Raw genomic sequence first — 25331 nt, 5'->3', positions numbered from 1 at the left:
GAGGAGGGAGGAAGGGAAAAGGACGCAGGGGAGGGAAACAAGTAGAGACCTCAGAAGTGTTGTAGCATTTGACTTCTTAAAAGCTGGGTGGAGGATCAATGGGAATTCATAATGATAGGTTTTCTTTACAACTTACATATACTTCGTATGTATGCAATAAAAAGCTTTACCTAATTAAAAAAAAGTAAAGGAACACAAAGACGCTATGTGGAAGAAACTTGTTCTGGTAGGGTTGGCAAACTGAGTACCATAGTGGCCACGTTCCACAATTTTTTACCACCTGGAGAAAGCCTGTCTCCTCTAAGGCAGTTTAAGGACAAGACCCCAAATAAGGAGAGGCAAGTAATGACAAAAGATGGAGAAGGAGGGGGACATGGAGCAGAGCAGACTTGGACTTCCACGCACAATGACCACATTCTGTGAACAACACCAGTATCAGCTCCAGACATGAGCCAACCTGTCTTGCTGTGCTTAAGGTTGGTGGAGCTGGGTTTTTGTCATTCAAACCGGAAGAATCCCGACAGAGTCCTATAGGCATCCTGGCCCATAGTCAGTCCAGCTGGATTTGATTTTGAGGCTTCTAGGTGTGCAGAGGGGCCTGGGTCCCATCCATCCCTCCCCTTCTGCCATACAATTTTGTGTGTGGAGGACCAGGTGATCAGAGAAGGTATAGGACTTGCCCAGACTTACCTAAACGATGGCACTTTTCCTCTCACATTTCAGCGGCTTTGTCTTAACACTGACAATGTCCTCAGCACAGGATGAGAGGGTGCAGGAAGACAGCACGAGGTGGCAGCTTGACCATATCTCCTCTGGAATTTCAGTGGAGAGACCACTCAGAGGGAGGAAGGGCTGCAGCATGGGAGTCTCAGCTCCTTCTAGAGCTTCCTTCAACCTCATGCTGGATGCAGTCTCCCGAGAGAGCAAGAACCCCAGGGCAGAAGGAGAGTGGGAGTTTAGAGGGAGCCTCTGAGCCTGATGCCAGGCACAGTGGGGTAGATATCCCCGAGTGCTCGCCTGTCATCCCTGAGGCTCCAAACCAAGGGTGACTCTGAGAAAGAGAACAGTTGTTTTGATTTGTGTTCTAGACATTCACTCAAACATTCAACAACTGTTTACTAAGTTCTCAGGTCCTTGAGATCCTATAGTGGACCTTCAACAGCTGCTGTCATGAAACTCACCTTCTAGTTTTCAAACAAGCAATGAGAGAGGGACTTTAGGTAAACAAACCAGGGAGACAGACAGGGAGACATCCCAATCAAGCCATGTACGCAGAAAGAGGATAACCAATGTCCTTGGATTGAGCTTGCTTCTCACTCTTCTCTCTGTGTACACACACACACACACACACACACACACACACACACACACACACTGCTTGTTCCCAGATAAATAAATGTTCTTTGAACTGCTGTAAAGAAGAAGACCATGTGGCCGTAGGAGAGTAGGAGGCAGCTTTGTGAAACCTCCATTAACCGGAATGCCTTACCATCGGGGTTGTCCTGGGAGTGCTTCTAACACTTGAGCTCCTTGCTCTCACCCACTCACAACTTGTCCCACGTGCCTCAGTGGGCCAGGGGAACACAGAGAGGAATGGGAAGCAACCCTCCTGTCCTCTGGGAGCTCCTTGTCCAGATACAACTAATTGCCAGGGCAAGCAGTGGCCTAGTCAGCCTGGTGGCCCCAGAGTCAAGAACTCCAGAGCACTGTCCAGAGTCGGCCACGCAGATATTACGGTGTCATGGCTCCTTCTCTCCCATGGGACAGCAGATTTAGGATAAAATTATCTGTAGGAGAGGTTGGCTTGAGACTGGTGCGCCTTTCCTGGTCCTCCTCTCTTGCTGGCCAGGTCTGAGGGGAACACCTATGACCTCAAAGAGGCGCCCAGAGGAGGGATCTGGACCTAGAGAAGGGAGGGTGGGCTAGAGGCCACACGGGGTCACAGTCAAGCCAGTCTACCCCCACATGGTCCACCACACCCTTGCTCTCCCCCAACCTCCCTTCCTTTCTGTCTTCTGAGACGGACGTGCATCAATCAGGCGTCGCGGGAGGTGGAGGAAGGGACGGGAATCTGGGTTTTAAAAGACCAGGGTCAAATGTCCCCTGCCAATTTCCTGTCATTTTTCTGGATTCAAAGGAGGGGTAGAGTTAGAGTAGGGAAGACAGACGTAGAGGGGCAACGAGAGACGGCCCGATCCGGGGGGTGTCTCGGAGGCCCGGCCAGGCGGTTCTCTCCCGCCGAGTGCGGGTTTCGGGTGGGCGGGCGGACGCCCCCAGCCCCGCAGCGGCGCGAGCCCCGCATGACATCAGAGGCTGGGGAGCGCGCAGAGCGCAGGCGCCGGCCGAGGAGGGAGACGGGAGGGGGCCGCGGCGCGCGGCTCGGGAGAGCGCTCCTCCGCCCCGCGCGCAGTCCCTGCGCCCCGCTCCGCCCGCGCCTCGCTGTCCGCGCCGCGCCTCGGGCGTCCAGAGCGCGCCCCTCGCACCGCAGCGAGCGCCGCCCGCAGCAGCCCAGCCCCAGCCTTCTCCTCCGCCGCCGCCGCCGCCGCCGGACACGCAGCCGCAGGCCGGGGCCGGGACGCAGCTGGGGAGTCAGGGACGCGCGCAGCCAGCCCTTCCCCCTCCGGCTCCCGCACCGCCGGCCGCCTCCCCTCGCCCTCCTCCTCCCTCCCTGCTCCTTCGCTTCTCCTCCTCCTCCTCCTGCACGGCCCGGCTGCCAGCACCATGTCCGCAGGGGGAGATTTTGGGAACCCACTGAGAAAATTCAAGTTGGTGTTCCTGGGGGAGCAGAGCGGTAAGTACCCCGCTTATTCTCTTGGCTTGGCGCCGAGTCGCCCCCCGCCGCCACATCATCCACCCAGTTGGGGCCCCGGCCCCGGCTCGGAAAGGCCCCCCAAGCCCGGGTGGAGGGGAGGGACGGGGATGTGGGGGTCGGGGCCGGCTCGGGCGGGGCCGGGCCGGGGAGGGGCCCCGGGGAGGGATGGAGGGGGCGCTGGGCCGGAGGTGGGGGCGAGGGTGGGAGGTGGGAGGTGGGGGTGGGAGGTGGGGTGCGGGGCTAGAGCTGCGGGGCGGACGCCGCGCGGCGGGAGGCCGGAGGGCGGCGGCTCGCTCAGCGCGGCGGCCGGGGCGTGAAGGCGCCGGGCTCGCCGGCTCGCTCGCAATGCGGCACCGGCTGCGGGCGACCGCGCAGGTGGCCGGGCGCGGGCGGGGGCCGGGGGAGGACCGGCGCCCCTCTTCGGAGAACGAGGTGGGGCCGGCGTCTGGCCCGAGGGCTCCCTGCGGACCCTACCCGGACCCGTGTTTAATGACGGGCACGTCCAGGCCCTGAAGCAGAGGGCCGCGAGGGAAGGCCGACACCTGTCTTCTGTGGAAAGAGCGGGCGCAGGCTGTAGGGGAACAGGGCGCCTACCTCCCCTGGCCTACGTCCGACTGGGCACGGAAGGTTCTAGACGCTGCCCTGTGCCAGCGTGTGTGAGCGTCTCTAGGGCTCAGGGTCTGGGCGAGGACAGCGAGGGTTCCCCGGTGCGAGGCAGATTTGGGGGATGGTACAGGGGTGCTTCACACCAAGAGGCGGCGAAGCCTGGAGCTGGGCAGAGAAAGGACCAGGCGACACGCCCTGCCTGGCTTCCCAGCACCCCTCCTGAGAGCGTTGACGGCAGAGGAGTCTTCCCACCCCCACCTCCCAGCTCACAGCCCGTCTTGGGGGAGGGGAGGTCACCGTGGCAGCCGGCCAGGGGCGGGGGGGGGGGGGGGGGGGAAAAACGGCTTCCTTGCCGCCCATCAGCCTCCCCGGGAAAGCATCTCTGAAACCCGGGTTGGCCCCAAGGTGGAAGGACCAGATTGAAGAGCGGGGACCCCTCTGACACCTGTAGGAAGGAGTGGTTCTCAGAGCATCTCTCCAGAGGCCTCTCACCTGGGGCTGCAGAGGGACTGGCTGGGCCTTGCCCAGCTCACCTCAGGAGGAAGGTGGCCGCTGGGGACAGGATCCCCAGCTCTAGCTCTGCAGACCAGTCCAGTTCACCTGGTTTGGTACCTGTCTGTACTAGGGACCAAGACACAGGCAACCTTAGGAGGACCTGATAGGCTCAGGGAATAGTGCTACCCTGGTGTGGGTACAGGTGGGTTGTGAAGGTCACATGGCAGTCTCCTGTGTTGCTACTCATTACCTGGGATGGATGGTTCAGAGAAGGATGTCAGGCCCTAACATGGGGATGGATCCTGGGGCCAGGCTGGGTATTCCAGAACAAGATCAACTCAGCCGGCCAGCCCTGTGTCCTGGACTCTGAGTTTCTGATCTTAACAGAGTCCAGCTTCAGAACTCACTATTTCCCATGCCTGAAGGATTTCAGGAGTCTTCACATCCCAGTGCTAATCTTACCTGGCCTGGAGCCCTGGGCGAGAAGTCTGATCAGGCAGCCTGGGAGTTGAATTCCTACCTGTGTTTCCTTGAGCAGATTTCCAGGCCTCTCTGAGCCTCAGTTTCTGTCTCTGTGAAATGGCTGCTTGAGGTTCTCTTACTCCTTCATGTTTCCCCAGTGCCTCTCAAAGGGCCTTGGCCCTGGTAGGTTCTCAAGAAACATTTGTTTATTCCAAGTCTGAACATGCTTCAGTAAGGCACCAGGGCTTTGATGAGGAGAATGTCTCTTGTGAGTAGGAGTGAAAACTCTGGACTCCCTCAGAATCTCTGATGGGCTGAGGCCCCTGAGGAGCCACACCAACCCCCTTTGTTCCTAAATCATTGAAATGAGAGCTTAAGGCCTCAGAGATGGAGCTCCCATCTTGCATGTGTAATTTAGAAGTCTGAGCCCCAGGGATGGGGAGGATTTGGGAGAGTCCCACTGTGAGTTGCTAGCACTTCTGGGGCTGGAACCCACATCTCCTGTTACCAGTCATTAACATGTCATTGGGAATTAAGATGACCTTGAATCAGGGCAATGAAGAACTGGGGAGCCTTCCTGAGTTGAGGTGAGGATTGCCACTCTCTGGCCAGACTTGTGGCTCCATTGGGTGACCTGGTGGGAATGCTGGGCTGTTTGGGTTGGGGGCAGGGTTTGTGGGCCCTCTGAACACAAGTCACTGGAAACAAAGGCTCTGCCATCAGTGGGATTGGCTGTTGGCCACTCTGGTCCCTTCTGGCTTGGAGCCCTAGGGCCCTGAGAAGCCTCCTTCCACTTGAGTGTGTAGTGGGTCGTATACCTTGTATTCTACATGGCTTTTGGGGCCCCCCGAGTTAGGTTGGGACACATGCATCCCTGAGCCTGGGGGGATAGGGGAACTGCCTTCGTAGACACTGCTTCTGCCTTGCCTGCACACAAGTTTTTTTGTTTTTTTTTAAGATTTTATTTATTTATGAGAGAGAGAACTCAAGTAGGCAGAGCGGCAGGCAGAGGGAGAGGGAGAAGCAGGCTCCTTGCTGAGCAGGGAGCCCAATGCGGGGCTTGGTCCCAGGATCCTGGGATCATGACTGAGCCGGAGGCAGATGCTTAACCGACTACACCACCCAGGCGCCCCCCCTGCACACAAGTTTTGTGTGTGTTGGTCCTTTGTGTCACTGCAGCCTATGCAGTGCAGGGAGCCCCTGAGGTCTGGCCCCCCCTCCCTATGTGACCTCAGAGGTCCCTCACCTTCTGTACCTGGGACACTTGGGCCAGCTGAGCTTGACAGAGTCTCCTAGAGCCACATGGGTCTGCCTGTATGAGCTGACTCCCCTGGATAGAAGCCAGGGGAAGGGGCTGGAGGGATGTGGCCTTCTCTTGTTTCCTGTGCCTGGTATAGTGGTGGCATCTCCCTAGGCCAGTGGGTGAAGACAGCTGGATTCCAAAAAGGAGTACCTGACCTGGAGCCCAGTGATGAGGAGGACACCCTGAAACAGATAATCCCAGGAGGGCATCAAGCCTTCAAAGATAGCAGGACCTGGTTTGAGTGGAAGGCCTTAAGGAACCACTCTAGAGAGGACACCCCTAGTCCGTGAGAAGGCCCCCCTCCTGGCAGCAGAGTGACTCCTGTCCCCTAGGCCACGGAACACAGGCTGGCTGGCAATGTCAGCCTGGCAGGGGGTGGGATTGTGGAGAGGGGCCCAGGATGAGGGGACTCTTCGCAGTAGGAAGGCTGTGCAGTCCTGCTGGTGTTCATATGGCTGTTGCTGGGCTTGCTGGCCATGCTCTTGTGCTGATGGCAGTGGGGTGGGGAGGCACACTGGTCCCAGTGGCGACACTTGATGACATCCAGAGAACACAGACACGAGCTGGTGTCTGAGGAAGGAATGGAGGCCTGGGGGACACACGTCTTCCTCCGAAGTTCTGACGGTGTTCTGTGGGGGGAGGTTAGGCTTCCCTTGGTGCATCCGGGAGTGTCATGGGGACTGGGGATGTGGACAGGCCTGTCGGGTGTTCTGGCCCCTTCTGATCTCCCTTCCCCAGGACTCCTCCAGCCAAAGCAGGGAGATTGAGGGACCACCACAAGTTCGGTCTGCTTTCCCAGGCTGAGGCGACAGGACAGCGTCTCCCTCTGATGTGCGTCCTCCCTGTCCTGTCCCTGACAGTTATGCTGCTGGAGGGGCCATCACAGTGAGCACGATGTGAATGGTGTCCCCAGAGTTGTGCAACACAGTGACCCTGCACACAGCTGCCTTTGGCCATTTAGTCATTTGTTCACTCATCCCCCTTCCATCATCCATTTATTCATTTAGTCAGGTCTTTGAGTGTATCTCTGCCTCATAGGACTTATGGCCCACTGGGAGTTCAGATATTTGTGGCTATAATTACAGCAAAGGTCTATGCGCGCTACGACGAGAAGAACAGCTGCTGTGAAAGCGCAGAGCGGGGCGTCCCACCCACCTTTGTGGGCAGGTGTCAGAGATGACTTCTAAGGCTTCAGAGGAGGAGATGCTCCTATAGGCAGCCGGCTGGTACTCCTTCGGTGAGCTGAGTGCAGGCAGTAGGTCTTGCAAGGGGCCCACCCTCTCCAGGGGGCTTTGTCTGTTTTTCTCCCTGCTCTGGAGAAAAAAGGGGTGGGGTGGTGAGCAGGAGGACGAGGGTGTTTGGCTTGTTAGTGCTGAGAAGGGGCTTTCCCCCACTGTCACCTTATTCCTCCAGGTTAAGGAGTGATCTTCCCCCCCGACCCCTGCCACTGCCCAGAGGGCTCCCCCTGCCCCACCCAAGGCCTGGCCCAGCCTGACTGCTGCCGTCCCACCACACACCACCCATAATCACACAGGGAGCCCTTTGTACCTGAGGCCCATCCCAGAAGTCTGCTCCCTGCCACCTCCCAGACCCGCTCACTCTGCTGTACCCAGCCCACTTGGGCACTCACCATGACATAGCTTTGGTTTCTTTCTGAGCATTTTTAAAACACTATCACATGCTGCCCCATGACCTCTCTGTTGCCTCAGTCACTCTGGATTTTTAAATGTTTATTAGCTTTTTCAGATACAAATCTCTAACTGAATTTTAAGCCCCTTAAAGGTGAATTTAAGCACCCAAGAGGACCAGGTCTTAGCTCCTTTCCCCTCTTCCCATCTGCAGGGGATTTGTGCTCATTAAATGTCTGCATTTAAAAATGATGAGATTATCCTCGCTGTGTGATAGGTACTGATAGTCCGTTGGTAGATTAAAAGTGAGGGGAGTCAAGGCAGCTTTGAAACAGGATTCTTCATCCTGACACATGCTGCTTTCTCAAGCCTGGAGATCTTAGCAACACTTAAGAATCTTTCACTGAGGGTTGGAGCATTTAGCCTTGGTCGTGCCCAATGCACAGTTCATCTCACAAAAGCTGAACTTCTCAGGGCACCCCCACCCCCACCACCTTCTCTAAAGAAATAGGAGAAAGCAGCAAGGCCACCAAAGATGGGAAGGAAGGGACGCGCCCAAACCAGATGTTGCCAGAGCTCACTTGGAGATCTTGGGTAAATCACCAAGTTGTTAGTCTATGCCTCAGCTTTTTGGTCTTGTTTTCTCTCCTCCCAGTTTTTTTTCTTCCCTTCCTCAGTGGCTGGAATGATGGGGGGAACCTTGGATGTTGGGTATGGACCCAGAATGTTGGCTTTGTTTCTTTAAAGAGGTATGCATGAGATGAGAGAACGTCAGATGAGACCCCAAGATGAGAATTAACCTGTACTGGGCATAAGACAAGCATGGCGCCCTCAGTGCTGAGGGTCAGGGACGAGAGAACTAACCAGAAGAGAAAAATGAGACTGTTGGCATATGTTCTGGTTCTGCAGATGTAATAGTACCATCCTGTGCATGATCTGATTATCCTTATCATTTGCAGCCCCCACATTAAAATGAATCCCATTAGAATACAACAGAATAACCTCATCATCTTTTTGTTACTTATAAAATCCCTAAAGTCAGCCCACGAATATTTACCCTTATAGGTGTTATCCTGATCTTGCAGACTTGCCCGAGGCAGACCTGAGAGTGGTACTGTCTGTGTCCATCCAGGCTGCAGCGTCTCTCTGTCCTCCGCCCTCTGTGTCTTCCACTGTTGCTGAATGAATGAACCATTGAATGTGCAGGGCTGTTTGGTCTCAGTATAAATCACTTAGAGAAATTGTTGGGCAGAACCATTGATTAAGGTGAGAAAAGACTAAGGTGAACAGCAAAATCCATAGACATCCAGGGTGGACTGCTAGAAAAACTGTGCTGGGCATTTTCTCAACTGTCTGTCTGTCCTCCTTTTCCATTTATCAGCACAGAGTAGAGTAGATGAGGGAGGTTGCCAGGGAGAAGCACCAGACGTGCCCTGAGATGGGCAGCTTCGGCTAGAGCAAAAATGACAGGCACCTGGAAATGGGGCCCAAGGCAGAGTCTCTGCTTCATGGGACAGGGAAGGAGAGGATAAAGATTGATAACACCTCTGGACTCCTCTGAGAAGTTCCTTACTGTATCTTAGGGCTTTTTACTTCCATAACGATTGCCCTAAACTAAGTGGAATCTTTTTAAGAAGTAAATGTTCACTGTTATGAATAATTTGTCATTTAATGAAATGACTTATTTTTAGTAAAAAAGCATATTTATCCTGGTCTCTTGGTAACAAGACCAGTGGGAGCCCAGGTGACTCAACCGTGTGTCCTGGGCCAGGTACCACCTGTTCCCAGTTGGGGACGTACCCAAGGGACAGGCCAGGGTCCAGGAGAAAACAGATGATACCCTGCTCCTAAGGGCAGAAGAGAGACTTAAAAGCCAAGGTTACTTCCAGGAAATGCACGGGAAGACTGGCAGCCTGATGCCCTGGCAGGTGCTGTGGATCATGAGCCAGGGAGAGAGGAAGACTTGAGTTGTGTGCAGTCTATGCTAGAGACCACAGCTTTCTTCCAGGGCCTGGATGGACAGTTGGTGAAGGGCCATGATGCCTTGGTGGGATTTCCCCAGAGAAAGGGGCTTCCAGTATTGGGTTAACCCGCTCACCCAGTTTCCCCTGTGGCTGGAGATGAAGTGAGGGCAAGTCCCAGAGGCTGGCCATGAGCTGGGACTTTGTTCTGAGGGAAGTGGGGAGCTGGTGGAGGGTCCTCAGCTTCATTCTAAGGGCTTGGAGAGGACAATGGACGGGGAGGGGTCCAGAACAAGTCTGCCTTTCCTGGGAAATGGAGCTGACCCTCCCAGGTTTCTGTGTTCTTCCTCCAGATAACCTCAGGTGGCATTTAGGAATACCCGCTATGGCCTAGACTGCACACAGGGTGCTTTCTCCCTAGCATCTTGTGATAGATGTAAAATTCTCCCTGTTTTGCAGGTCAGGAGATAGAGGCTCAGGGAGAGCTGGTCATGGCCACAGACTCACTGCTAGTGTGGCAGCATTGAATTTGAGCCCAGGTCACTATGAGAAACACACACTGATCTGTTGGACCTCATGCCTCAAAGGCAGGTTCAGACCTTGTTGTGGGGAAGAGAGGACAGAAGAACACTGAGGCCTTACAGACTCGAAGTCTGCTGTAAAAGTCTCCTGGGGAATTATGTGCCAAGCTGTTTGCTGAGGATGAGCCAGTGGATCACAGCATGGGGGTGGATGGGAAGAGGCCTTTGATTCCCCTAGGCTGGTGAGGGGCACTGGGGCCCTGAGCAGGGAGGAGGGCAGGGGGATTGCTCTAAGAAGCAAGCAGGGTCTCCATGGGGGAGTCTACTGGAGTTGGACTGCATATCAGACACTCCATTCTTACACAGAATGAACTGCTTATTTGGGGTGGTTTGAAGGGAGTTGGTTGTAGAGAGTGTGGGGGCAACTAAAGCCTTCCCAAGTCAGCCCTGCCCTGCTATGGAGGTAGATGCCCTCCTGGTTCTAGCGGAGAATTTCTACACTGGGAAGAACCGAGCAAACCAAGCGGCTGCTTCCCACCTGCTCTGGGGTAACCCTTCTGGCTTCATTCTCCCTTCAGGCCTGGAGATATCAGGGCCCTGGAGACCCTGATTCTCTTCGGGGTCAGCCACCAGCAGCCTCTGTGGCTGGATGAGCCCCAGTCGTTCTCTGGCTTTCTCGATATATCCTCAGAGGCTACTGAACTGGGTGACCACTCAGGCCAGTGGAGCGCTGACTCTGGTCCTGTACTTCAGCGCTAGGTCGGGGTATGATGCCAAGCCCATAACACCCCCAGCCTGGAGATAGCACCGGTGGCTAGAGAGGTCAGAGGCACTGCAGAGGATGGCATGTCATCAGGGCCTCCGCTAACTGTCTCCCCCAGAACTTCCCTGGCCAGGCCCCAGTGCAGGGTCCCCTCCAGCCTGCTACCTCTTCTCCTGGGAGGCATGTGTGCCCCCGGGGTGCTGTGGCTCATCTCTTCTGATGGTGTGTTTGACTCAGGTTGCCAGGCAACGGGGATGGGGCTGTCCTGCCCTTCCTGCTGGCATGTGCTTATTCCTAACTGTACAGCCAGGACCTTTGATGGGGGCCAGCTGAACAGGAGACAGCTCCCAGGTACTTCTACTCCAGGACGCTTCTTTCGGCAGCCAGGTGGGTGGGTGGTAAGCAGGGAGGGCTGGGAAAGGGCTAGTGCCAGGTTGGGTACGTAGTATCCCCACCAGACTAGCCCCAGCTCCTGCTCCAGCCCCATCACTTACTCGGTGCTCCTGAGCCCTGCACTTCCGCCCCAGCCCTGCTCCTCGCTCTCTGGGTGGTACTGGGAGGTAATAGGACTACCCCGAGCTCATTTTCCTCACCAGACAGCAGGGTAATCCTTAACTTTTTGAGGGTTGCATGAAGATCAAATACATCAAATCATGGCGCATGGTAAATGCTCAAGTGATAGGTAATTTTGTTAATGGAACAGTGACAGCAGTCCCTCCTTTTGTAGATGAACGAGGGAGAAAGAAGTAGGGGTGGAGGTTTTGAGAATCACTGTTGGGTCATTTTTGTGTAGTGAGCTGCAGAGCACAAGTGATCTGATACGTGGAGCTGCGTACCCATTTTATAGATGAAGAAAGTGCTTCTCTGAGAGGGGAAGGCTTCTGCACAGATTGTAGGACTCAGACCGGTTACTGCTGAGCTGGGAAGAGCTCCCAGGCCTCAAACTCCCTAGTTGGCATTTTTCCACTGCCCATCCCGGCAGGAAGTGGGACAGATTCACCCAGGCTTGCTCCGCTGGGCCCCCACAGCTGCTCACAGGAAGGGCACCTCATCTTCATGGCTCTGTAACTTGCCCAGGGACAAGGAGCGCAGCCTGGGTAGACAACAGGGGCAGAGGCTTTGCCGTGTTGTGATTATGACAGTAGTTGGTGAGGTAAGCAGGTAATAAATCTCAGCCAGTGCTAACATGACTATTAAGCACACAAACAAGGTTCTGGGCGTGGTCTGCCGGGGGGAGGGGGTGGGGGGTGTTGGTGTCAGGGAAGGCTTCCCAGAGGAGGTTTTGCACAGTGAGCAGGAATTCAGAGGCACACAAGGGAGGCATCTTGAGCAGAGGGCCTGACTATGCCACAGCTAGGGGGCTGGGAGGGGCTTGGGACTTCTGGGGGAGTTGGGCACAGTTCAGGGTGGCTGGACTCTAGCATGGGGGGGGCGAAGTGGTGAGCACGGTTGGAAAAAGCATTGAGCCTGGGGAAGGCAGCAGGGTCAGGCCCCAGAGAAGGGCTTCCACACACAGGGTTTGGATCTTCCCTGCAGGCAGTGGGGACAACTGGAGGGTTTTGACCAAGGAGGGACATGCTCATGGAGTAGAAGACAAAGGTGAAGTATGGCCTGATTGGAAGCAAGGGATGCAGGCAGCCTGTACCAGGCCAAGCAGGGAACAGAGGATAGAATATAGAGGAGGGTTTGTGAGCCTGAGCTTCCTTCCAGCTCTCAGATTTAGGCCTCTAGACACATAAATTTTCCTGGTTTTTTATAGGGTGCGAATCATTCAGGATAATGAAGCGTTGTAAGGGAGGGGCTCTTGTGCTTCTCTACAAGGTTACACTGTACTTGGATGCACCAAAACCAGCCACCTTGAGCTCCTCTGTCCTTCCCACCTCCACAATGCCCTGGGTCCCCTGACTGCTTCTGTCCTGCTAAAGGGGTGCTCCAGGGCTGCTGACATCCCTTCCAGACTCTTCCCCTCTGCCACCTGCTCAGGACAGGATGTACCACTTGGAGTGAAGTTGGTTATTAGATGTCGGCACCCCCAGCCCCCTGGTCGTTGGGTATGTGAGCTCCTTCTGCCTTCTGGTCATTGGGTTTGTGAGCTCCCCTGGCCCTTTAGCCAGCCTCTTATCACTCCCTCCCTTGCTGAGCTCCTCTTCCAATGGATGCTTGACCCACTGTCTTTGCTTTCTCCCATGGATTCCCTTGCTCTTCTTTGCTGAATTCTAGCTCCCCAACAAGCTTAGGGGTCCCTGAGGCCTTGAGGGAGGGCAGCATTGTATAAGGGAGAGCCCCACCCCCTGACTTGGAGACAAAAACCCAATCTCAAGCTGCCTGGCTGCACAAAAAGTAAAGGGCAAGAGTCAGGGAGCCAGAGTAGAGGCAGGGGACTAGCACAGAGTGGGTGGCCTGCTTGGCTCAATGGGTGGAGTCCCCTGCCCATGAGGCAGCTCATGGTCTATTCTCAAGGACTGAAACCTCACCCTGCAAAGCCCTGGTGACCTCTGCCCCCTGTCCCTCCTGTCTGCTACCCAGGCAGTGCCCATGGAAGTTACTAAGCACCACCTGGCTATTCCTTTGTTAGCATGGCTGGGGAGTGAAGAATATCCTAATTATCAGCAATCAGACACATTTCAGTCACTGCCCATGGCCCCTGGGAGCCGTGACAGATTTATTGTCTATGAGGTCAGGATGGGTAAGGAGACCTGTTCCCTTGCTTGGTCCTCAGCAGAGGTGTCTCCTTTGCCTGGAGTTGCTGGCCTGGAGATAAATGGGCCCAGAAGCTGGCCACAAGCAGCTCAATGCAGCTGTGACCATTTGAACCCCCTCTGTTCCCTCCTCATTGCCCTAAGCCCTGGGGCAGAGGCAGGACCAGGAGACCCATCCCAGGTTCAGGACTGGGTTGCTGACTGTGCCCTTCGCATGAGAGACAGGTTCCTCTGAGGATGGTGTGCTAATTCAGAGAGACATGGAGAAAATGTTCTGTTCTGACCCTGTTGATGAGCAGGGAGTAAACACTGTGCAGACTGAAGAGAGTAAAGCGAAGCATTTCGAACAAGTGTTTCTTGTTTGTTTCCCCATCCAATGAAGGGAGAGGGCTAGGAGGAAAGAATGGAGAAGGGAGAGCCATGGAAGCATAGAGGTGGAGGAGGGAGGCCCTCCTCCCAGAAACAGACAGACCTAGGTGTGCCCGTCACAGGGCTCCTGGAGCAGCACTGAGGCCTTGGGAGAACCAGGGTGGTTTGCAGCTCTAGGTGGTGGTGCCCTCCGTCCCAGGTTCTGTCCCAACAGAATGAAAGGCTGCAGGTTCCCACAGAGGCCCTGATGTGTATCGGGCACAGGAGTGAGGGGACCTGCTCTGTGTTTGGGTCGAGGATGAGGTGAGGAGCGGGGACTGCTGCCGCGGAGGGCTGATGACCTCCAGCGAGGCGGAGCATGGGTGGAGAGAAGGGTTCTTAGCTTGTCCTGGAGGACAAGTGCTGGGCTTTGATGAGCACGCTCAGCTTTGTCCCTCCCTCTCTGAGGTCGGTTGGCTCTGCCCCACTGGGACCCTGCAGTTCCCAGACTGGGCGGCTGTGAGCAGGGTCAAGTCTTGGGACCAGGAGATCTGTGTTTATTTCTGCTCTTCTCTGCGTAGAGAGCACCTCTGAGAAGGGTTTGTTTTTAGGGAGAAAAAAAGTCCCCCTCCTCAAATTGGCCAAATTTTTAGAATATTAACAGATCCCACCTATAGCACCAGGATCCAGAAGTTCTCTGATCGTAATTCATTAAGTACCCCCTTCCTCCCCCACATCCAGCCAAAGTGCCGCAGGCTGCTGCCCAGATCAGAGTCTGAAAAGCAGGCCTGAAAAAGTGCCCGGCTGACCACCCACCTTGGGTCTCTCCCACCTACATCAGAAGAGGGCAGAATCCCACATGTGGGGCCAGAACCCAGCTCCCTCCTGCCTCCATCGTGCAGCAGAAGGGCTACTGTAAGCCAGGGTTCTGATCTGGATGGTGTCAACTTGTCCCTCCACCTTGGCTTGGGAGGGCTGGATGTGGTGTGCGAGAACCGTGCAGAGCAGTGTGCAAATGCACGGTGCAGTAATACAACAGGCTTCCAGCCTTCCTCCCCCGCCCCGAGCCTCTGCCTACACCAGCCGGTAGCTTCCTTCTTAGGGCACAGAGGCCCGTGAGGTTCTGTTGCAGGCGACCAGCCGAGTCACCACTGTGGGAGAGGAAGCAGAGGCTGAGTGAAGAGTAGAGGTGGTGTCTCTTAGGAACGTGTGAATGTGAGATAGTGTGTCATGTGTGACCTCAGGTGACCCCGAGTGAGCAATGCCCTTGCATAGCCCCTCCCCTCAAGTGCACATAGAAACTGAGGCTTGCTTCTACCTAGTATGGGATGGCAGAGGTGATGGATGTCCCTCCAGGGGTGTTCCTCTAGAAGATCGCTCTTGCTGGCCTTGAAGAAGCAAGCTGCCATGTGTGAGAGGGCCTGTGAGGGGTCATATGGTGTGGAACTGTGGGTGAGCCTCTAGGAGATAAGAACAGCCTCTGGCCAGCAGCCCCAACAAAATGGGGGCCTCTGCCCTCCAGCCACAATGAACTGAATTTTGTCAAGAATCACAGGAACTTGGAAGAGCTTGGACTCCAAGCCCCAGAAAAAAGTGTTGCTACCGTGCTGATAACCATGACTGCAGCCTTGTGAGACCCTGAGCAGAGGACCCACATAAGCCATGCCCAGACTCCTGTCCACAGAAACTGTGAGATAATCAGTGTGTGTTGTTTTAAGCCACTAAGGTTGTGGTGTTACCCAACCAATAACTAATACAGATGGGGTGAAGATTTTCCAGGAAGGAGACACCTTAGAGATGCCCTTGTTTTGCAGACAAGGATTTGGAGCATCCAGGGTGGGGCCAGGACCTGCTCCAGGTTAAACAGCTGGCTGGGGCCCCCCAAAGCAGGAGTGAGGGAGGCCCCTCGGAGTGGGGCCCTGGTTCTTGCTCTGCCGTTGCTTTCTTCATGCGGCCTTGAACAAACCGTCCTGTGCCCTGGACCTCTAGTTTCCCCATCACATGCTGGATCATGTCACAATGTCAGGGCTGGATCAAAGTTTCTCTAGCTGCCTTCTTGCCCTGACTTGGTATTTTGTAGCCACTCTGATCTGTAAGCCTTCTGGGACCAGGCTTTTGCACCTTAGTGCAGTTTACTTTCCGCTGCTCCTTGGCACTTCCCCTGGGACTTCAGGAGGCAGGATCTCCTTGTCCTGAGCATACTTCATAAGCCTTATGGGCTCAGGGAAACCTTTGAAATGGAGATCTAGCTGTGAACCAGGAGAGATACTATCTAACCATGACCCTGGTGCCGTGTGATTCTGGGCAATTGTCCCCTCTTCTCTGACCTCACACCTTCTCAGCTCAGTGAGGGGCTTGGGCAAGATTAACTCTAGAGTCCTTGATGGCTCATGGCACTTCTGTTGCAGCTTTTGAGAGGGCTTCTTAGGGACCAGAGCTTGTGGGATGGGAACTGGGTGAGCCTGGCTACCATGTCCTGGTACCCAGGCATCCAAGTCCAGAGGGCAGACCTAAGTATTGACTCAGCTCACTCCCTCTCGCCTGGCCCTCTGGTCACCCCAATACCTGATCAGCAGTTGTCCCTGATTTCACAAGAGCTGGAGACACAGGGTTCCTCCCTCCTACTGGGTGGTCCTGTGTCCACTCCCAGGCCCAGGGTTCTGGAGACCTAGAGTACCTTCTCTATCTCAGAAACAATGATCCGCATTTCTTAACTTCACCAGGAAGGCATCCCTACTCCCCAAGTGAACCCTGAGGAGGTGACCTGGAGTCCCTCATGAAAGCTCCTTTCTGTTGACTGAAGGAGGAGGTCTGCATATCCATTCTTCCCTTTCCAGCTGGTTCTAGAGGTGCAGGGGCTGGGAATGTGCCTGTTCCCCTTGTCAAAGCAGCAAGGTGAGCAGCAGCGAGCAGGCTGAGTGAGGGTGTACACAGGAGATGAGGAGAAGCTGGGGCCAGGAGGAGTGCCAAGAACAATTCCCTGTGCTCATGGAGACCTCAGAGACAGCACTCATGGATGTCAGCTTAGGGTCCTCTGAGGGGGGCTGGGCACCTGGGAAGGTGCCCTGCCTACATTAGCCTGCAGTCGGACACCACCTTCCATCTCCTGAGCGAGCTTGCTCTCTTGGCCAGACCATAGCAGTGCCCCCATGCATGGGGGCTGCGGGTCCACTGTCACAGGGCTACTCTGACTGGACCTCAGCTGACAACCTGGGAAACATAAGCCATGCCTCTCAGCACTACCTGCTTGTTCTCATTGCCCCACTCTTCTCTCCCTGTTAGTGAGGCTTTTACCATCAATGACACCAGCAATTTGCTTTGGGAAGAAGGGATAAACATGAGCACGAATACGACTTTGCCACACTCTGTGCTGTGGATGGGCCAAGAGTTCCTACCAGTTCAATAAACTACCAAATTGCATTAACACCAGCCTTGTCAAAAGATCAGCTGGTGGTGGGAATTTAGCATGTGCTCCCTCCTTCTCTCAAACATACATATCGTCACTATGAAGTAATGTTTCACAGCACCCATGCAGCTGCTCAGGCGTGTGGACATGACTGGCCTGTGTAGGGTCTGAATGCAGTTGGCCTGAGCCTCAGGCCATTCTGCCCACCCTGGTCTGGCTATCCATGGAAGCCATGCCAGAGGGTAACTGTATGCTGTGAGTGGGGGCTCCTGATCTGAGCAGGGAGTAGAGGGTGGCTAGTACTCAAAGCTAGCAGGTGCTGGTGCTGCTCTTGGGACCTGGAGGGGAGACTCTGCACCTTTTTTGAAGCTGACAGGAGTGTTTGAGATGACTCAGTGAGGCAGAGAAGGTCCAGACGGTAGGTGCACTGGTTGTGGTTGGGACGAGCTCCACACAAGCTGTGTGGTCAGGTCTCACGTGGTTGTCAAGAAAGTCCCGCAGATTCTCTTGACAAGATTCTCAGTTTCACAGCTAAGACACTGGGAGGATCAGGGAGTTCCCATGCACACTAGGGCTTCTGATGCCTGCTGGATTGGGCATGCGTGTGTGTGTCTGTGTTTGCATGCATCTCCCCACACGTGCACACGTGGTGGTTTCACATGGGCTCTGCCCACTGAGTTGATTTGTCTAGGCTTGCTCAGTCTCCTGGCCCATGGTTAGAAGGGTTCACAGCAGCTTCCTGGTACCCAGCTAGGTCCTGGTTTTCTGTAAAAGACTAAGTTGATGCCAAGTAGTTATATTCTTGTTTCTTAGGAAAACTTCATGTTGACCAGAATGTTTAATAAATCAGAACAAGCCATTTCCTGAATGTGCTAGGAATCTGAGAGACATGGATGTGTGCATGTATGTGCATAATTTTTTTTAAATCACCATATTTCTTTCTTTGTTTAACTTTTTACTTTGACATAATTTTAGGCCTTTAGAAAAGTTGCAAGAATAGTACAAAGACTTCCCATGTGCCTTTCACCTAGAATGTTAACTTTTCATTGTTCCCATAGAATTCATAATATGAGAGGTGAGCATAGGCTTTTCAGCCTACATTGTACATATGAGGAAGCTGAGCCTTAGAGAGGATAGTAACTAACCTAAGATCACACAGCAAATAAGTGGCAGAGTCAGGATTCAAATCCAGATCTGTCAGATTTTAAGTGCATGTACTATGTGTGATGTAAGCATGAGTGTGCAGGTATCCTGCTCCTTTGCCCAAAGAACTTACTTTCTTGTGTTATAGGTCTGCTAGCAGAAATTGTTTTCGCGTTTGATTCCTTTTTCTCACCTTCATTTTTAAAAGATTTTTTGCTGGGTATAGAAGTCTGTGTTGACAGTATTTTTCTTTCAGTACTTCAAAAATGTCACTTCATTTTCTTCTGGTTTGTGTGGTTTCTGACAAGGTAACAGAAAATTTTTTCTTCCATGTTTTCTTAGGTCTGTGATCCAACATATAGTTATTTCTGTTTACAAAGTCAATGATCTTTTAAAGATTTTTATTCTTTTTAAAGATTTTAAGTAATCTCTACACCCATCCTGGGGCTCAACTTCACAACCCCGAGATCAACAGTCGCACGTTCCACCAACTGAGCCTGCCAGGTGCCTCAAAGATTTTTAAATAATATGAAAGAGATATTTCATATTTAACCACATATTAACCATTCCTTATGTTCATCGTTCTTTTGTGTAGCTCCACATTCCCATCTGGTGTCATTTCACTTTCTCCTGGAGGACTTCCTTTAACATTTCTCATTGTGAGGGTCTGCAGGTGATGAAATCTGTCAGTGTTTGAATGTTTGAAAAAATCTTTATTTCATCTTTGTTTTGACAGATGTTAGATAATATATATATCTGAAAGTTAAAATGTTTTAGGTTAATAGGTTTTTCTCTTTCTGTACTTTATAGATAACTGCTCCATTTTCTTCCTGCTTGCATTGTTTCTGAGGAGAAATTACTGTCTTCTTATTTTTGTTTCTATATACTTAATGTGTCTGTTCTCTCACTACCTTTATGATTTTCTCTTTGTCACTAATTCTGTGCAAATGGGTTATGATGTGCCTTGGTGTGGTTTCTTTTATGTTTCCTTTGCCTGGGATTCATTGAACTTTTTGGATCTGTGTGTGTAGTTTTCCTCAAATTTCAAATATTTTCAGTAATTATTTCTTTAAATATTTTTCTCTGTCACTACTCCCCCACAACCAGTCCTTTGAGGACTTTAATTACATATAGATTAGTCCACTTGACATCATTCCACAGTTCACTGGGATTCCAGTCATTTATTTCTATTCTTTTTTGTCTTTGTTTCATTTTCAATATCACTGTGTCTTCAAATTCATTGATCCATTCTTCTGCAGTTAATCTGGGATTAATCTCTTGTTAATCCCATCTGGTGTATTTTTATATCTCATACCTCTAGAAGTTTGATTTGTGTCTTTTTAAATGTCTTCTGCATCTCTATTTAACTTTTTGAACATGTGAAATAGAGTTATAAAAATTTTTTAGTGTCTTCATCTGCTGATTCTAACGTGTCAGTTTGGGCCTGGTTTTGATTAATTGGTTTTCTTCTTCTTTATTAGAGATCTATTTTATTGGTTCTTTGCATGCCTAGTAATTTTTTATTGGATGTTAGACATTGTGAGTTTTGCCATGATATGTATTGGATAGTTTTTGTATTCCTATAAGCATTCTCACAATTTGTTAGCTGGGACTGGAGTGGTGCTCGGTCTGAGGCTACTTATTGCCCACTATTGAGGTGTTCTTTGCATGCCTGGTAATTTTTTTATCGGATGTTAGACAGTGAGTTTTGCCATGCTAATATATGTATTGGATATGTATGTATTGGATAGTTTTTGTATTCCTATAAGCATTCTCATGATTTGTTAGCTGGGACTGGAGTGGTGCTCAGTCATACTAAGTATTGCCCACTATTGAGGTGTTCTTTGCATGCCTGGTAATTTTTTATTGGGTGTTAGACATTGTGAGTTTTGCCATGGTGTGTATTGGATAGTTTTTGTATTCCTATAAATATTCCTAAGATTTGTTAGCTGGGACTGGAGTGGTCCTCACCAGAGTGGGGCTAATTTTTGCCCACTTCTGAGGCACAGCCCAGTGTACTGTAAATGATGAGACTTTTCACTCTGGCTGGTAGGAACAGGCACTATTCCCAGGCCTGTGTAGATGCCAGGCAGTTTCTTTTAATCCATTTGGGTGCTCCTTTCCCCGACCTTGAGTAGTTTCCTTACACACATTTGCTGATCCATCCTCAGCTGAAGACTGAGGATGTTCTGGAATTCTCTTTCTCTCTGTGCATCTCCCTTCTCTCCAGCACTCTGCCCTGTGAACTCTAGCTGCCTTGTTTTCTCTGGACTCTCAGCACTATCTCAGCTCAGGTAGTCCACCTGGCTCCATCCTTCCTGTGCTCTGGCCTGATATGTCCTCAGAGCATCAATTTGAGGACAGTGGTGGGGCTCATGTCATTTGTTTTGTGTCTCTCAGGTTTTACTGTCCTTCACTGCAGGGTCTTGGAAATTGTTTTTCATATATGTTGTCTGTCTTCTGGTTGTTTCAAGTGAGAGGATAAATCTGGTCCCTGTTATTCCATCTTGACCAGAAGCTGAAGTCCTGGGCCCTTGGTTTTTCATTTAATCATTTATTTGTAGGAAACACTGGTTTGGACTCATGAATGTGAACAGTGACTTGGGCAGGTGGTGTTGGGGCTGGTAGCATCCTTGCATTTCATCAGTGATGTTCATCTAGTTGATTATATTAGCATGTAAATTTAACTGGCTACATGATTTCTGCCTTCCAGACTTTTTCAAGAACTTTGTGTTGTCCAGCTCTTATAAAAAGCTCAGTATTAACAATTAGTTTGGTTTATCTCATGAATACTATGAATCTTACAGTTGGTCATGATTTTTGTTTGTCTTTATTTTTTTGGTTTTTGAAATTTTCCTTCCCTTCCCTTCCCTTCCCTCCCCTTTTCTCCCCTTTCCTCTCCATCCCTCCCCTGCTGGGGAGCTCAGGTATATTCTGACTTCGGGGGCTGGGTAAGATGTTACAAGACATATTCCTGTAAACAAACTCTTTGCTCCAGCCTTCTCTTTTTAGCTTACTTGCCTTTTGCCTTATATCCCCCTCAGAATTCTCAATTGCAAGCAAGAGACATCTGCTCTTACTATTCAGCTGATTCGAGCAGAGCAGACAATGAATGTGAGCAGTGATTGGGAAGTTCAGAGTCTCTGGGAGGGTCAGAGAACCAGGCCTAGAGCAGCAATCTGAGTCACACCAGGACTGATCTAGGAGGAGGCCCGGTTCCAGTGCTGGGTACTGGCAAGAGCTGATGCTGAAACCCACATCAGGGCTGCCTCTCCCCCTGCCCCCAGAGATTCATGTTGGCCATTTCTGGTGGAGTCTCATGTGAGGGTCCAATGGGAGAGCCAAGTCATGTGCCTATAGCATGGCTAAAAGAAAGGATCCTATGCTGGGGAGGATGGCTTTGGATCTCCTCAAACATAAGAGGGGTATTCAAAAAGATTGGGAGGCTATTAGTGTTGTTATTGATATGTAACTACTATATCTTGATATTATTTTAAGCAGTTTTATTTTCAAAAGTAACCAATAACCCCTTTGGAGGTAAAAAAAGCAGGGTGGGGTTAAGCCAGGCTATCAGATAAGTGCAGGCACTTCTCGTACACAGCGGTTACATGCAGACAGCACAGCCTCTCCCTCCGTGCCAGTGCCCCCTCCCTGGCTCCAGTGGCCCACAACCCTCTCTCTCAGGGCTCCAGACCAGTGGGGGGTGGCAGTGGGAAGGGGATGAAATGTTTGAAGGTTGGCGAAGCCCAAGGGTCAGAGGGACTCTGGCCAAGCAGGAGAGGAGCTCATGTTGGTGCTTTCTTCAAGCTGTATTTCAGGCTTGGTAAGCATTTGTCACCAGCCCCAAGGTAGAAGCAGGCCTTTAAGACCATCTAGCCCGACCTCATTGGAATAATGACCTCTTAGCCTAGTGAATGGCAGAGCTGAGATGTATGTTGGTGGGGGGCCAAGGGAGGGGATGACACCCCATGCCCCTGACTCAGAGTAGGCTTTCCTAGGATCACTGGTCTTGCACAGAGGAGATGGGGATGGGTGGAGGACAGTGGGAAAGTGAGAGGGGCAGGAACAGGTCAGGTTCCCAACTGGAGGAGGAGAAAGGGCCTCGGCCAAGCCAGCCCCAACCACCGTCCTGCCCACCCCTCCTCCACTCCCTTCTCCCTCCTCTGTTCTGTCTTCCCTGGGTCCCTCAGTGAGGCCCAGGTGGCTGAGCATCCTCTGTCAGAGGGAATTAACACACTTAATTAAAGTGTCCAATGAAGAGCTTTGCATTTTTCTTAATTACTGTCTGAGTCTTTTGGGGGACGGTTTGAAATGGGATTTTTCACATTTCCTCATTTAGCCTACAGTGAGCCAGCTGGCCCCTCAGGGCTCAGGTAGGCTGGCAAAGCCCTGGTCTGGAGCCGCCTTTCTGAACATGGGGTGGCAGGGTGGGTGTGGAGTGGGCCCTAGCCCTCCAGCCTTGTCAACTTTGTAGGAAGGTTAAAGCAGGCTTTTCTGTTTTGTGAAAACAGCACAAAAGGAAATGAGGGTCAGACAGATGTAGATGGTGTCTCACTGGTTCTTCTCATCAGTGTAGGACTCAGGGGCTGTACACCCCATGGTCAAGCCAGAAGGGGGGAGTTTGTGGGCATGGGGGTGCAGGGGAACAGTGCAGTCCTCTCCCCACACCCCTGCAGAGTAGGGACACTGGCCCAGGATGGCCTGGCTTCCTTCTTAGCTGCAGGGCAAGGACTGAGCCCTTCAGCTGGCAGGCCCTCCCCAGCACTCATACAGCTTTTCCCACTTGTGGTTTGGAAACTGAGCTGATGGAATACCTGAGTCACCTGGGCCCAACCTAGGAACAGGTTATTGGCCTCAGCCGTGGTGAAGCAGATTTGCCTTTTCAGTCTGAGGGCTGCCTTCTGACAGCTACGGACATTCTCTAACCTGGGCCTGGCTGTGGGCCAAGGATGCAGAGACCATTTCCCTGGCATGTGGACTGCTCTCCTAAAAACACAGGTATCAAAGAGGTGAACAGGCTGCCAGGGTGGCCTAGAAATGGCAGGGGCTCTTCCAGGTCTTTCCTGCCTCCCACTCTGGGCCTAGCTCTGTGGCCCCAAGGAAAACCAGATGGAACCCCACTGTCCAGCAGCATCCCATAGCTAGTGTGGGTGGTAAATGTGAATGTGTGGCCTAGAACAGATTATGGGCCGAGGTTCTGGCTTAACTCAGCGAGAGGGCTAGGCTACCCTGTGGGCGGTTCATGCTCTGCCAGGTCTTGCCAGACCTTCCACAAAGTCTCCAGCTAATTTCTTGTGCTCTCCCTCATGTTCTGCCCCATTTCTGGCCCTCTCAGCAATCTCTCCACCTCACTACACCCACACCTGCTATGGAGATGACAGGGTGGGGGGGGGTCCTTCATGGAGGGAGACAGTGTTAGAGCAAGAGTCTGGGGGGTCAGGGCCCACTCAGCTGTCAGCCTGTGGCCTGGACACAAGCCAAGCCCGGGAGCCCTCATAGCCACTGACCCCAAGGTCCTGGGAGGGTTTGGCTTCACGTGGCAGCCATGCGGAAGTGTGGGTGACAGCTGTATGCAGAGGATACCTCAGCCTTACATCACCAGCTCCATCCAGTCCCTCCCCTGGGGACACCGTTCCACCTGATGCCCCGTCCCCACCAGTTAAGACCCAGCCCAAATGGCCACCTCCTTCAGGAGACCACTGCAGTTCTCCAACTGAGTGGACTTGTCTTCTGGTTGGCTCTCAACAGTCCATCCCAAGGTGCTTGGCACTTTAGGAATCTGCACCTGAATAGCTCCTCACTGGAGCAGGGCTGCAGGGGAGAGCAGAGATGCACCTGCTTTCTCGCTGGGAATTCTGTGCCCAGCATGGGCCTGGCACAGAGTAAGCCCCCAGTGGGTGTTTGTTGAGTGGGTAGAGAGGCCTCTGCAGCTACCTAGAAGCCACCCAAACGTACAAAAATCTGCTTATCTGGGACCCGCCCTGAGATGGGGACCGGAGCCTATGGGAGGCTGGTGGAGTGAGGCCCAGGTGGGTGCTGGTAGCTGATTGTGAAGGACTGGCATTCAATACACATTGCACTGGTAGAATTTCCAGGGTGTATGGGACTGAGCTCATCTGGACAGGTTTGCAAAACCCCTGGGTCAGCAGCTCACACTCGGGTAAGAAAATAACTCTTTTATGATAATGACAATAGTGAAAAATAAGCTTAGATTCTCAGCTCATGAGACTGAAAAACTATTGCTAATAATTTTTTAAAGGTTTTCTTTCTGAATTTAGTGCTGGCATTTGTGCTTCGGCCTGACAATTAAAAAAAAAAAAACAAAAAACTTTTATGGGTGACCTGAATCCAGGTGATTTTACTTACTTGGGGTTTGCTCCTCATCCAGTTTTACTTAGGCTTAAGGAATGGCTCCATCATCTGCTAGTCACAAAGCCAGGTGACAGGGAGGTGTCCTGGGCTCTCCTCCACATCTAACCAGTCACTAAGTCCTGCTCTCCCTAGCTCTGTTTCTCCCCAGCCCCACTGCCTCTGCTTTCACTGAGATCTGCTGTCTCTCGCTGGACTGCTGCCCCCAGTCTGGCCCCTGTAAGCCATTCTGCCTGAAGTGCTGTAAGTTTTCCTCCTAAAGCACAGATCTGTTGCTCTGATTATGTAATGCTCTATCACAAACACCTGAAAACTTAGTGGCATAAGACAATGTGAATATTCACTTTGCTCAGGAATCTGTATGGTTTGGACAGATCCTGGCAGGGAAGGTATGTTTCTGTTTCACTGGGCATCAGCTGATGGCTCCAGGGCTAGGGCCCGGGATCATTGGAAGGCTCTCTCACCCACAGGTCTGCTGCTGGTGGGGGCCTCCATTTCTTGCCAGGCGGGTGTCTCCGTGTGGTCCTCCCTCACGTAGGCTGCCTTGGGCTTCCTCACAGCATGGCGGCTGGGCTGAAGGGCCAGCTTCCAGACAGAGGCTGTGCTGCCTTTCCTCAGCCAGTCTTGAGAGTCACAGTGCCATTTTTGCCACAGTCACAGGCCCGCCCAGGTCCCCCCCTCCCCCAGACAGAGTATCAGTGGCACATTGTAAAAAAACATGGGGATGGGGAATATTTGGTGGGCCATCATGGAAGTTATGAACGGCCACACCTGTTCCCACCACCTCTCTACTTAAGACCCTTCAGAAGCTGCCG

The 25331-nt window shown here is 52.4% G+C and overlaps 1 protein-coding gene across 1 annotated transcript in view; it reads left to right on the top strand.

The window, feature by feature from the left end:
• Positions 1–2449: 2449 nt before the first annotated feature.
• The window catches only part of RAB6B (RAB6B, member RAS oncogene family), a 58649-nt gene continuing 35767 nt past the window's right edge, over positions 2450–25331 (top strand). Inside the window, exon 1 of the mRNA XM_034994956.1 lies at positions 2450–2791. Coding sequence (XP_034850847.1) covers positions 2722–2791 — 70 coding nt within the window. The 5' untranslated portion in view covers positions 2450–2721. The remainder of the gene's footprint in view (positions 2792–25331) is intronic.

Source organism: Mirounga leonina, unplaced genomic scaffold, assembly GCF_011800145.1.
Source record: "Mirounga leonina isolate KUSES-001 unplaced genomic scaffold, KU_Mleo_1.0 Mir_115, whole genome shotgun sequence".
NCBI classification, from domain to species: domain Eukaryota; kingdom Metazoa; phylum Chordata; class Mammalia; order Carnivora; family Phocidae; genus Mirounga; species Mirounga leonina.
This window is presented reverse-complemented; position numbering and strand designations above follow the sequence as displayed.